General features: G+C 42.5%; 1 protein-coding gene across 1 annotated transcript; it reads right to left on the bottom strand.

The window, feature by feature from the left end:
* Positions 1-2,698: 2,698 nt before the first annotated feature.
* LOC139549542 (zinc finger protein 664-like) lies at positions 2,699-12,304 on the bottom strand. Its single transcript, XM_071360146.1, has 2 exons — positions 11,737-12,304; positions 2,699-6,106 (listed from the first exon to the last, which is right to left on the bottom strand). The coding sequence occupies exons 1-2, from the start codon at positions 12,062-12,064 to the stop codon at positions 5,475-5,477; spliced, it is 960 nt and encodes a 319-aa protein (XP_071216247.1). The 5' UTR covers positions 12,065-12,304; the 3' UTR covers positions 2,699-5,474.
* Positions 12,305-13,560: the final 1,256 nt, after the last annotated feature.

Below are 13,560 nucleotides of genomic sequence, written 5' to 3'. Positions count from 1 at the left end.
CTACAGGGAATATTAACCAATGAGGTGGGTCTTTCCACATTCTACCAACCCAACAGATGTTTCTACTATGAAGCAACGCTTTCAGGTTGATTAAAGTTTAATTCCCAAATAGCCGATACAGGTTTGGTCATTATCAGGTACTGGAGCGTTGAAAGATGATGCACAACAACGGTTTCTTCCAGGAAACCACGACTCCAATAACCATCTAAATAACTGTAAAGTACGTCACCATGGAAACGACTACCGCTACAATCGACCTGTTCACAATACATGGGATCTAACCTCATTGATCTGTCAGTAAGCTATGTCTACATGGGTATTGGGATCTGACCTCATTGATCTGTCAGTAAGCTATGTTTACATGGGATCTGACCTCATTGATCTGTCAGTAAGCTATGTTTACATGGGTATTGGGATCTGACCTCATTGATCTGTCTGTAAGCTATGTCTACATGGGTATTGGGATCTGACCTCATTGATCTGTCTGTAAGCTATGTCTACATGGATATTGGGATCTAACCTCATTGATCTGTCAGTAAGCTATGTTTACATGGGATCTGACCTCATTGATCTGTCAATAAGCTATGTTTACATGGGTATTGGGATCTGACCTCATTGATCTGTCAGTAAGCTATGTTTACATGGGTATTGGGATCTGACCTCATTGATCTGTCAGTAAGCTATGTTTACATGGGTATTGGGATCTGACCTCATTGATCTGTCAGTAAGCTATGTCTACATGGGTATTGGGATCTGACCTCATTGATCTGTCAGTAAGCTATGTTTACATGGGATCTAACCTCATTGATCTGTCAGTAAGCTATGTTTACATAGGTATTGGGATCTCAGCTATAGTATAATTCAGCAAAGCAGTCCTACCAGCTAGCAGAGTAATGAACCTTGTCTGATAGCCAATCAACCATGTCCTGAGCCTGTCACCTGCAGTCCGTGAAGAAAAGTTTTTTTTTTTTCTCGTAAAGTTACACTGGGTACATGGGCCACATAAATAATTACAGTCCAGCGTATTGTCTAGGAAGGTACTGTTCCTAGGCCGTCATTGTAAATAAGAATTTGTTCTTAACTGACTTGTCAATTTAAATAAAGGAAGAAAAAAAAGGGAATACGTTCCATCAGCCATTGGTATAATTGAACTACAATGACCATAATGCATTGCTTGCCTACTTGTCTTGTCTGTTTATTTTACACCTGCTATGTAAAAGAGAAAGAAGAATCCTTGATGGTCAATGCTATCTGGAATCCTTGGGACATCCCTACCCTAACCCCTAACCTTAACCCCTACCTTAACTATTTTAAAAGTCAACTTTGCTATTTTTAAAACTACAATGACCATAATGCACTGCATGTCTACTTGTCTTGTCTATGTTTCTTTTACACATGCTATGTAAACGAGACAGAAAAATGCATGATGGTCAATGCTATCTGGGATCCTTGGGACATCCCTACCCTAAACTCCTACCTTAACCATTTTAAATGTCAACTTCAACAGGCTAGAGACATCCCAAGTATGTATTTCTACCTGGAAATACATGATCTAAGTGATTGATAGTTGGTATTCATCAGTCATAAAGCCTTATTTACTTTAATGAACTACTAAAATAGTGATTTTGTCAGACAGCAGCTCTACACTTTATTGACTGACTGATCCATTCATCCTTCCATCCATCCTCAGCCTTCCTCTCCTCTGAAGACCCAGTGAGGGTGGAGCTCAGTCAGAGAGCTGTTGAGGGACTGGTTAGGAAGAACACTTCTACAGCCAGAGAGGTGAGAGGTCACAGATAGTTTAGATGGTCAATATTTATGTCCCCTTAGCGGTTCATCACGTAAGCAAAAGGGAATATGTTCCATCATCCATGTTTATTTACATTAGTGCAAATTGTCCACTGATATTGGTGTAATTTCTCACCCCATTTTGGCTGTATGAAAGTTAATTTTCCCTCAGACACACACATTTGTTCTTTGCTATTATGAAGGTCATTTGAGTGAAATGTACTTTTCCCCACTGATTCACCCCACCTCTTTACATTGCTTATGCATATTCGGTGGCCTGACTGCGTCCAGACTATGTCAAAGGCCCATCCTGGTAGATCTGAACCTAATGCAGCTTGGAGTGATCAGATGTGATCAGAGTGACAGAAGTCACATTTAGGTGCCAGGTGTAACTGAGGCCATAGATTCTCCATATCCATTACTTTGAATGTTTTATATAATATGACTAAATGTGTTTCTTTCTGTGTTGCAGGGGCAGTTAAGAAATGGAACGGCAAGGCCACAGAACATGACATAATCAGAGCTGTGGGAGACCACCTCAAGCCCCTGGTAGAGCCGGGGGTGGTGTTTACCACTCCACCAGCAGAGCTGTGGGAGACCACCTCAAGCCCCTGGTAGAGCCGGGGGTGGTGTTTACCACTCCACCAGCAGAGCTCTGGGAGACCACCTCAAGCCCCTGGTAGAGCCGGGGGTGGTGTTTACCACTCCACCAGCAGAGCTGTGGGAGACCACCTCAAGCCCCTGGTAGAGCCGGGGGTGGTGTTTAACACTCCACCACACCTTCAGCAGGCTGGAAAAGTGGGATTGATCTGGTTGATCCATTTGTGTTTCAGGTTTCAGTAGTTGAATCCTTTGAGGTATTGCTGATTTCAAAAAATTGTGATGCTGTTTTTCATAGTTAGATGGACCAAGGGTCTGTTGATTGTTCATTGGGTTCAAATCAAATCAAGATTTATTTATACAGCACATTTCAGACATGGATGCAACACAATGGCTTCACAAGAATGAACAAATAGGGCCTCCCGGGTGGCGCAGTGGTCTAGAGCACTGCATCGCAGTGCTATGCTGCGCCACCAGAGTCTGGGTTCGCGCCCAGGCTCTGTCGCAGCCGGCCGCGACCGGGAGGTCCGTGGGGCGACGCACAATTGGCTTAGCGTCGTCCGGGTTAGGGAGGGTTTGGCCGGTAGGGATATCCTTGTCTCACCGCGCTCCAGCGACTCCTGTGGCGGGCCGGGCGCAGTGCGCGCTAACCGAGGGGGGCGGGTGCACGGTGTTTCCTCCGACACATTGGTGCGGCTGGCTTCCGGGTTGGAGGCGCGCTGTGTTAAGAAGCAGTGCGGCTAGGTTGGGTTGTGCTTCGGAGGACGCATGGCTTTCGACCTTCGTCTCTCCCGAGCCCGTACGGGAGTTGTAGCGATGAGACAAGATAGTAATTACTAGCAATTGGATACCACGAAAATTGGGGAGAAAAGGGGCTAAAAATTTAAAAAAAAGAATGAACAAATAAAAAAATGAAAACAAAAAAATTATATTTAATTAATAAACAGTACACAACAAACAGAAGACTAACAACTGAAAGACTAATGGGCTAAGACTAAGGAAATTTGATTAAAATATTAATCGGATGCAATATCCACCCCAAAATATAAGCTTGTTTTTTAGGAGGGGTTCTGAAAGACACTATGGGGGTGTCCACTGAAAATTGACTAGTAACAACAACTGGGACATAAAAGACACCCACCATGAGACCCACTAAATCTACCCAAGAAGAGGAAAACAAAAGAAAAACCCACAACAAACTTTAAGACAGGAAGCAAACCAAAAAGGTAGCGCAACTAAAGGTGTTGACTCTCCACATCAATCAAGACAACTGGACCACTGGGCCAGACACTCTTAAATAGAACCTGGACCAGCTCAGGTGAAACACCTTCCCACAAACGAGATGGACAAGCCAGCACAGGTGTAACACATACTGACTAACGAGGTGACACCAATCAGTGCGTCCTACGTGCTAACGAGCTATACACGCTAAAGTCCAACCTCAAAACATAAATGGAAAAACCAAAGACTAACTAACACCTTAAAAGATTAAAATAATGTGCACCACCAACAAAAAACAACTTCCATTTCACAATATAATCGACTACAATTCTTCACCAATATAAACATGGTGTCTACTGGCTATCAACAATTAAAAACAAGAAAAAGTGTATTTTTCCCCCACTAGCTTCTAGGACTCTCCTCCCCTTGGAATGATAACACTGACAAGAGATTTACAATGTCTTTTGGGTGATAAAACCTGAAGAGACCGCATTCCAGAGCATGAGTTAATGTTTCTGTTCTATATGGTACCAGGGAGAGATGACCCCAGGGCCAGACCCTGGTCTCTACAAAAAGTGTACTGTTTTTACAGCAGATACTGTCTGCTGTAAAAGATACATCAGATACATCCTACGTCCCCTTGAAAACAACTTCCATTTCACATTATAATCAACTACAATGCTTCACCTTCACCTATAAAAACATGAACAATAACGTGTATTTTTCTCTTCCTAAAACTCACTAGCTTCTAGGAACTCTCGTCCCCTTGGAACGAGCCCAAACGTAACTCATCTCTAATACGGAAATTCAAAATAATTTGTGATCCATGGAACGCACTGGCTAAACACAAAACACAAATCTTTTTGACTGGCCAAACTTGAGACAATCAGAAACCAAGTTGTCCTCACAATGGACACAAGCACCAAAAATCCTGTGGTTTTGACAAGTAGCAATAAATCACTGATATCGATTAGGGGGGAGATCAGGTTGTACTTGCTGTTGAAACTAACAACTAAAATAACACATGGAAATGGGAGATATCATTTAGCTCACTGGTTAGAGGACAACCTGCAGAAGACAGTCAGCTACATTTTGGAGTGATGCATTTAAATGTAGGGGTCGCTAAACAAAGGAACACAACACTTATTTGTCATCACTCATCGATATCATGCTAAAATCAATTGTATCGACAGGAGGGAGATGAGGTTGCACGTCCTGTTAAAACTAACAGCTCAAAAACCACACGGAATCTGGGAATAATGTGTACTTACTAAATCTCATAAATAGTACTCTTTCAATTCAGAGCCTGGATTTTCCCCTGAGGCTAATATCCATATCATGTTGAAATAAATTGAACAGGGCAAAGGATAAGGTAGAACATCATTAAAATACTCCTTCTACAATGTTAAAACATTCTACATTGTGACATCATTAAAATACTCCTTCTACAATGTTAAAACATTCTACATTGTGACATCATTAAAATACTCCTACTACAATGTTAAAACATTCTACATTGTGACATTATTTCATTGATATCATGAAACAACTGCTTCATGTATTTTCTGATGACTAGTCAGAGATCTTTTATCAGATTATCTCTGGTCACAGCTATACGATTTGCTCTCCTGTGTGTGTTCTCTTGTGCACTCACTAGATTGAACAAAACTCTTCCCACATTGATCACAGCTATAAGGTTTATCTCCTGTGTGTATTCTCTGGTGCACTGTCAGATAGCCAGAAGTAGAAAAACTCTTCCCACATTGATCACAGCTATAAGGTTTCTCTCCTGTGTGTGTTCTCTGGTGTGATGTCAGATGGCCAGATTGACAAAATCTCTTCCCACATTGATCACAGCTATAAGATTAATCTCCTGTGTGTGTTCTCTGGTGTTTAGTCAGAGAGACAGATGCAGAAAAACTCTTCCCACATTGATCACAGCTATACGGTTTCTCTCCTGTGTGTGTTCTCTGGTGTAAAGTCAGAGAGACAGATGCAGTAAAACTCTTCCCACATTGATCACCGCTATAAGATTTCTCTCCTGTGTGTGTTTTCTGGTGTTTAGTCAGACTGCTAGATTTCGTAAAACTCTTCCCACATTGATCACAGCTATAAGGTTTCTCTCCAGTGTGTGTTCTCTGGTGCACTGTCAGATCACTAGATGCAGCAAAACTCTTCCCACATTGATAACAGCTATAAGGTTTATCTCCTGTGTGTGTTCTCTGGTGCACTGTCCGATAGCCAGAAGTAGAAAAACTCTTCCCACATTGATAACAGCTATAGGGTTTCTCTCCTGTGTGGATTCTCTGATGAATTTTAATGCCTGATGAGGAGGTGAATCTCTTCCCACAGTCAGAGCAGCAATGAGATTTCTTCCCTGTGGATCTCTGCTGGTGTTTCTTGACGTGTTCTGATCTGGAGAGACTCTTCTCTGCCTCGTCAGCATCATGAGGTTGTTGAGGCTCCCCAGAGGATCCACGATAGTCCCGTCTCTCACCTGTGTGAACAATAAGTCAGACAGATGATTAAAGGCCCACAACAGCGGTAATCCACTGTAAAAGGTGATGCCAACAGCGTAGCCATGATGTTGTACAACAATTGATGTCTGTAATGAATGTTAAAATGATTTGACAATTGTCTTAAAATGAGCAACAAGTCATATTTTAGTAGTAACATCGATGATTGTAGGCTAGAAATAAGTTATTCATGTTGTTGAAACTAAGCACTGTGCCAGACGACTGTTGGTCTCCAATATAAGCCCCTTTCTGTGTTTAATAAAATTGCGGCACGAGGGCGATGCACATGCAATTTGGTTGTAGAAACTCCTCCCTGATAATGAGGAAACCGACAGTTATGGATGTAGTATATCTGTCTGGAGCAAAAATGGTGAGCAAAGATTTTAGTTTTTCACAATGTATTCTGAATGTGAATGGGGGAAAACTCAGGGGAGTAACCTCCATTTCCAGGTTGCTTATGAGTACATTTCACACTACTTTGGATTATAATTGTAAGGCTCGTTTGAATGTCCTGTGTAATATAATGTTTGCTACAGTATTAAGAAATATGTTTAATTATTGAAGAATCGCGTTAATGACAGTATCTATTTGGGTGTTGTCAATAAAGTTATGATTTTTTAAGTGTATTTTTAATTACATTTTAACCAGGTGTCCAGTTCTCATTCACAACTGCGACCTGGCCAAGATAAAGCAAAGCAGTGCGACAAAAAAACAACAGAGTTACACGTGGGATAAACAAAAGTACAGTCAATAACACAATATTAAAATCTATATACAGTGTGATGGAGTAAGGAGGTAAGGCAATAAACAGGCCATGCTATGGGTGGGTGTTGCTATGGTGACCAGTGAGCTGAGTTAAGGCGGACCTTTACCTAGCATAGACTTATAGATGACCTGGAGCCAGTGGGTTTAGCGATGAATATGTAGCGAGGACCAGCCAACGAGAGCATACAGGTCGCAGTAGTGGGTGGTATATGGGGCTTTGGTGACAAAACGGATGGCACTGTGATAGCAAACTGGATGCAGTCTGAGTCGAGTGTTGGAGGCTATTTTGTAAATGACATCACCGAAGTAAAGTATCGGCAGGATAGTCAGTTTTACGAGGGTATGTTTGGCAACGTGAGTGTAGGAGGCTTTGTTGCAAAATAGGAAGCAGATTATAGATTTAATTTGGGATTGGAAATGCTTAATATTAGTCTGGAAGGCGAGTTTACAGTCTAGCCAGACACCTTGGTATTTATAGTTGTCCACATATTCTAAGTCAGAACCGTCCAGAGTAGTGATGCTGGACGGGCGGTTACGGGCAACGGCTGGTTAAAGAGCATACATTTAGTTTTACTAGCGTTTAAGAGCAGTTGGAGGAAACGGAAGGAGAGTTGTATGACATTGAAGCTCATTTGGAGGTTTGTTAACACAGTGTCCAAAGAAGGGCCAGATGTATACAGAATGGTGTCGTCTGCGTAGAGGTGGATCAGAGAATCACCCGCAGCAAGAGCGACATCATTGATATATACAGAGAAGAGCGTCGGCCAGAGAATTGAACCCTGTGGTACCTCATAGAGGACTGCCAGAGGTCTGGACAGCAGGCCCTCCGATTTGACACACTGAACTCTATCTGAGAAGTAGTTGGTGAAGCAGGCGAGGCAATCATTAGAGAAACCAAGGTTGTTGAGTCTGCCGATAAGAATGTGGTGATTGACAGAGTCGAAAGCCTTGCCTTAACCTTTATCACTAGACACCTCATAGTGAGCTACAGGTAGGAATCAGCAATGAATCCCAATAATGAGACACCTCTGGGGAGGGGTGTCAGCAAATTATTATTATTTTTTTTAAATATGTACAGTGTGGAGAACAAGTATTTGATACACTGCCGATTTTGCAGGTTTTCCTACTTACAAAGCATGTAGAGGTCTGTAATTTTTATCATAGGTACACTTCAACTGTGAGTGACGGAATCTAAAACAAAAATCCAGAAAATCACGTTGTATGATTAAGTAATTAATTTGTATTTTATTGCATGACATAAGTATTTGAACACCTACCAACCAGTAAGAATTCCGGCTCTCACAGACCTGTTAGTTTTTCTTTAAGAGGCCCTCCTGTTCTCCACTCATTACCTGTATTAACTGCACCTGTTTGAACTCGTTACCTGTACAAAAAGACACCTGTCCACACACTCAATCAAACAGACTCCAACCTCTCCACAATGGCCAAGACCAGAGATAAAATTGTAGACCTGCACAAGGCTGGGATGGGCTACAGGACAATAGGCAAGCAGCTTGGTGAGAAGGCAACAACTGTTGGCGCAATTATTAGAAAATGGAAGAAGTTCAAGATGATGGTCAATCACCCTCTGTCTGGGGCTCCATGCAAGATCTCACCTCGTGGGGCATCAATGATCATGAGGAAGGTGAGGGATCAGCCCAGAACTACATGGCAGGACCTGGTCAATGACCTGAAGAGATCTGGGACCATAGTCTCAAAGAAAACCATTAATAACACACTACGCAGTCATGGATTAAAATCCTGCAGCGCACGCAAAGTCCCCCTGCTCAAGCCAGCGCATGTCCAGGCCCGTCTGAAGTTTGCCAATGACCATCTGGATGGTCCAGAGGAGGAATAGGAGAAGGTCATGTGGTCTGATGAGACAAAAATAGAGCTTTTTGGTCTAAACTCCACTCGCCATGTTTGGAGGAAGAAGAAGGATGAGTACAACCCCAAGAACACCACCCCAACCGTGAAGCATGGAGGTGGAAACATCATTCTTTGGGGATGCTTTTCTGCAAAGGGGACAGGACGACTGCACCGTATTGAGGGGAGGATGGATGGGGCCATGTATCGCGAGATCTTGGCCAACAACCTCCTTCCCTCAGTAAGAGCATTGAAGATGGGTCGTGGCTGGGTCTTCCAGCATGACAACGACCCGAAACACACAGCCAGGGCAACTAAGGAGTGGCTCCGTAAGAAGCATCTCAAGGTCCTGGAGTGGCCTCGCCAGTCTCCAGACCTGAACCCAATATAAAATCTTTGGAGGGAGCTGAAAGTCCGTATTGCCCAGCGACAGCCCCGAAACCTGAAGGATCTGGAGAAGGTCTGTATGGAGGAGGAGTGGGCCAAAATCCCTGCTGCAGTGTGTGCAAACCTGGACAAGAACTACAGGAAACGTATGATCTCTGTAATTGCAAACAAAGGTTTCTGTACCAAATATTAAGTTCTGCTTTTCTGATGTATCAAATACTTATGTCATGCAATAGACTGCAAATTAATTACTTAAAAATCATACAATGTGATTTTCTGGATTTTTGTAAGTAGGAAAACCTGCAAAATCGTCAGTGTATCAAATACTTCTTCTCCCCACTGTATAGTGTTTTATGATAAACCGTTTTTTACAAATCCGTCAAGACACCAACTTAGACTTTACAGTGAAATGCTTTACTTACAAGCCCTTAACCAACAGTGCAGTTCAAGAAGAATAAAACGTTTACCAAGTAGACTAAAATAAAAAAGAATAATACAAAGTAACACAATGAGAATAACAATAACGAGGCTATATACAGGGGGCACCGGTACTGAGTCAGTGTGGAGGCTATATACAGGGGGCACCGGTACTGAGTACTGAGTCAGTGTGGAGGCTATATACAGGGGGCACCGGTACTGAGTCAGTGTGGAGGCTATATACAGGGGGCACCGGTACTGAGTCAGTGTGGAGGCTATATACAGGGGGCACCGGTACTGAGTGACTTAAATGTAAATGTAAATGTGAGTCAGTGTGGAGGCTATATACAGGGGGCACCGGTACTGAGTCAGTGTGGAGGCTATATACAGGGGGCACCGGTACTGAGTCAGTGTGGAGGCTATATACAGGGGGCACCGGTACTGAGTCAGTGTGGAGGCTATATACAGGGGGCACCGGTACCGAGTCAGTGTGGAGGCTATATACAGGGGGCACCGGTACTGAGTCAGTGTGGAGGCTATATACAGGGGCACTGGTACCAAGTCAGTGTGGAGGCTATACACAGGGGGCACCGGTACTAAGTCAGTGTGGAGGCTATATACAGGGGGGCACCGGTACCGAGTCAGTGTGGAGGCTATATACAGGGGGGCACCGGTACCGAGTCAGTGTGCGGGGGTACAGGCTAGTTGAGGTAATCTGTACATGGTGGGGGCGTAGTGACTATGCATAGGTAACAAACAACCAGCGAGTAGCAGCAGTGCACAAAAAAGGGGGGGGGGGGTAGGGGGGTGGCGATTTCATGAATTGTTCAGCAGTCTTATGGCTTGGGGGTAGAAGCTGTTGAGGAGGCTTTTGGTCCTAGACTTGGTGCTCCGGTACCACTTGCCGTGCAGTAGCAGAGAAAATAGTTTATAACTTGAGTGACTGGAGTCTCTGACAATTTTGTGGGCTTTCCTCTGACACCGCCTATTATATAGGTCCTGGATGGCAGGAAGCTTGGCCACAGTGATGTACTGGGCTGTTCGCACTACCCTCTGTAGCGCCGAGCAGTTGCCATACCAGGTGGTGATGCAACCGGTCAGGATGCTCTCGATGGTGCAGCTGTATTACCTTTTGAGGATCTGGGGACCCATGCCAAATCTTTTCAGTCTCCTGAGGGGGAAAAGGTTTTGTTGTGCCCTCTTCATGACTGTCTTGGTATATACCCACGTGGGTGATTGAAAGATGAACTGAGGTCCACACTCCAGTCCAGTTGATGGTGGTAATGCACCTTAAAGTTGGTTTCCAACCGCCATATAAAGTCCAAAGAAGAAAAAGAATCCTGAAAGAAGGAGAAATGACGAGAAACGAATTTGGTTTACCTTTTGGGGCATCGCGACTGGTTACCTATTTTGATGTGATATGAAAGTATTATTTTAAATTATTTTGATGTGATATGAAAGTATTATGTGAAATTATTTTGATGTGATATTTAAGTAAAGCGATTTATGTTTCTAGAAATGTATCGCAATTGAGAATGGATTCACATTTAGATGGAATATTTGACTATTTAGCTGCCAGAGCCAGTCTACCTCTGAAAATAACATACAGTCCTTGGACCTTGAGGAGTAACGGGGGCAGCAATTAGCAGTAGAAACAATAACAAAGCGTACTCCCTGACTGTTTCGGTAAAAAGCTGAGGGATGGGGCTGGAGAAATGCAACCATCCATGATATCAACATTATAGTTTTAACCATGTTTTGAGGATATACAGTGTTTGTTTATATTTACTGACAAACATTGGAGAAAATATAAGCTTATATTTTGGGTTCTGATGGGGTACGACAGTTGAACTAAGCTCATGAGGCATTTATAAGTGATTTCTTCAAGAAACAATGGGTACATATCATTAATGTGTACGTCCCAAAATGGATGTAACAACTGCTGATTGCCCCTTTAAGACTACAAATTGGGCTAATCTAATAGGAGATATTGAGGACTACAGTATTTCAGGCATTGTCATTAGATGCATTTGATCAATTGTTAACGTTTTGTTGATGGTCCACTCTTGATGTTCTACACGTTACAGTGTAGCTTCAGCCATTCCTACAGAACAACATTAAAGTGTAGAAACCCTTTACTGCATATTGGTTCAACGACTGCAGAGAAGGTACTTACTGGTGTTAAACAGATCTCCAACCTCCTCTTCTTCTTCCAATGTGACAGTAATCTCCCCCTCCTCCTCTTTCACTACAAAAACTGCATCCTCCTCTTTCTCTTCCTCCTCTTCTTTTACTGTAACTTCCTCCTCTTTCACTCTGAACGCGTCTTCCTCTTCTTTCACTGAAACGTCTTTCTCTTCTTTTTTCACGGTAACAACCTCACCCTCTACTTGTTTTTGTATTGTAACAGCCTCCTCTTCGTCCTCCTCTTTCACGAAAGCTTCTTTATCCGTCCAGCAGATCTCCTCTTCTGTAGCAGGAGGAGAGTAGCTTAGTGAACTCATGGTCGGAGATGTTAGCTAGCTAGCATTAGCGACTAGCCTAGTTCAAAGCTAACTTAGCAAACCAGCTAGCTGACAAACAACGTAAATATATAATTAAATGGGCCAACAAGTACATACGACAGAAGTGTGTTTCAAACACATCGACTAATATCCACCAAAACAGTGTAAAGAGCGTGAATGTTGTAGCTATGTTTGCTAGAAAACTACCGAGGTGTCTGACTAGCTGTTGTTGTTGAAGGAGCGTCCCGTCCACTAGATTATACGTCACACTGGCAGCATCGTCTGAACCTAAAAGACGCACATCGCCATCTGCTGACTGGAGTGGGAAACGCAGTTGAGGAACCAAACGTTTATTTTTAATTTATTTCATAAAAGTTTAATATTATATTAAGTCGTTCAAAGAGAAGCATGTGTTGATTGATTCGTTTTTAATGAGTGAGATTTTAAAACAAACTTTACACCCACTACATATTTGCATTGAACCATACTTCTGACATGGATCATTTTGACCGCAGAGGCATATCTTTGATCATAGCCAAAATGTGGGTTATTCAATTCCTCCAATTTTTCATGACTTTGTCAATCAACTTGTTCTTATTAAATCTAAATCATGGTTTAGTGTTTTTGTATCAATATGGACTTTTAACAAATTCAAATCCTTTGGAGTCATTTTGACCCCAGCCAAAAGCACCTTTGATAAATAGGACATTTATTGAAAATCAAAATCAAATCACATTTTATTGGTCACATACACGTGTTTAGCAGATGTTATTGCGGGTGTAGTGAAATGCTTGTGGTTCTAGCTCCGGCAGTGCAGTAATATCTAACAAGTAATATCTAACAATTTCACAACCCAATACACACAAATCTAAGTATTTGAATCTAGATTTCTCTGTAGACATGATCCATCCCACCAGAGGGTGGAGGGGCACCTGTATCCGTGGTTTTGACCAGATAGACACCTGCAGACACACAGTATAGTGCCTCCCATGTACTCTTCTATGATTGGACTTTTCTATACCACGTATCACGTGACTGTGTACAAAACTGCTAATGGTAGAAAACTCTGCCAGTGGTAGAAAACTCTGCCAGAGGTATACAGTGCATTCGTTAAGTATTCAGACCCCTTCACTTTTCCACATTTTGTTATGTTACAGCCTTATTCTAAAATTGAATAATTATTCCCCCTCATCAATCTACACACAATACCCCATAATGACATCACAATACCCCATAATGACAAACCCAAAACTTTTTTTTTCACATTTTTGCAAATGTATTTAAGTATTCAGACCCTTTACTATGAGACTCGAAATTGAGCTCAGATGCATCCTGATTCCATTGATCATCCTTGAGATGTTTCTCCAGCTTGATTGGAGTCCACCTGTGGTAAATTCAATTGATTAGACATGATTTGGAGAGGCACACACCTGTCTATATAAAGTCCCACAGTTTACAGTGCATGTCAGAGCAAAAACCAAGCCATGAGGTCAAAG

The sequence above is a fragment of the Salvelinus alpinus genome, chromosome 2 (genome assembly GCF_045679555.1).
Source record: "Salvelinus alpinus chromosome 2, SLU_Salpinus.1, whole genome shotgun sequence".
Taxonomy (NCBI): domain Eukaryota; kingdom Metazoa; phylum Chordata; class Actinopteri; order Salmoniformes; family Salmonidae; genus Salvelinus; species Salvelinus alpinus.
Note: the sequence above shows the minus strand (reverse complement) of the source record. Positions and strands in the feature narration are given on the sequence as shown.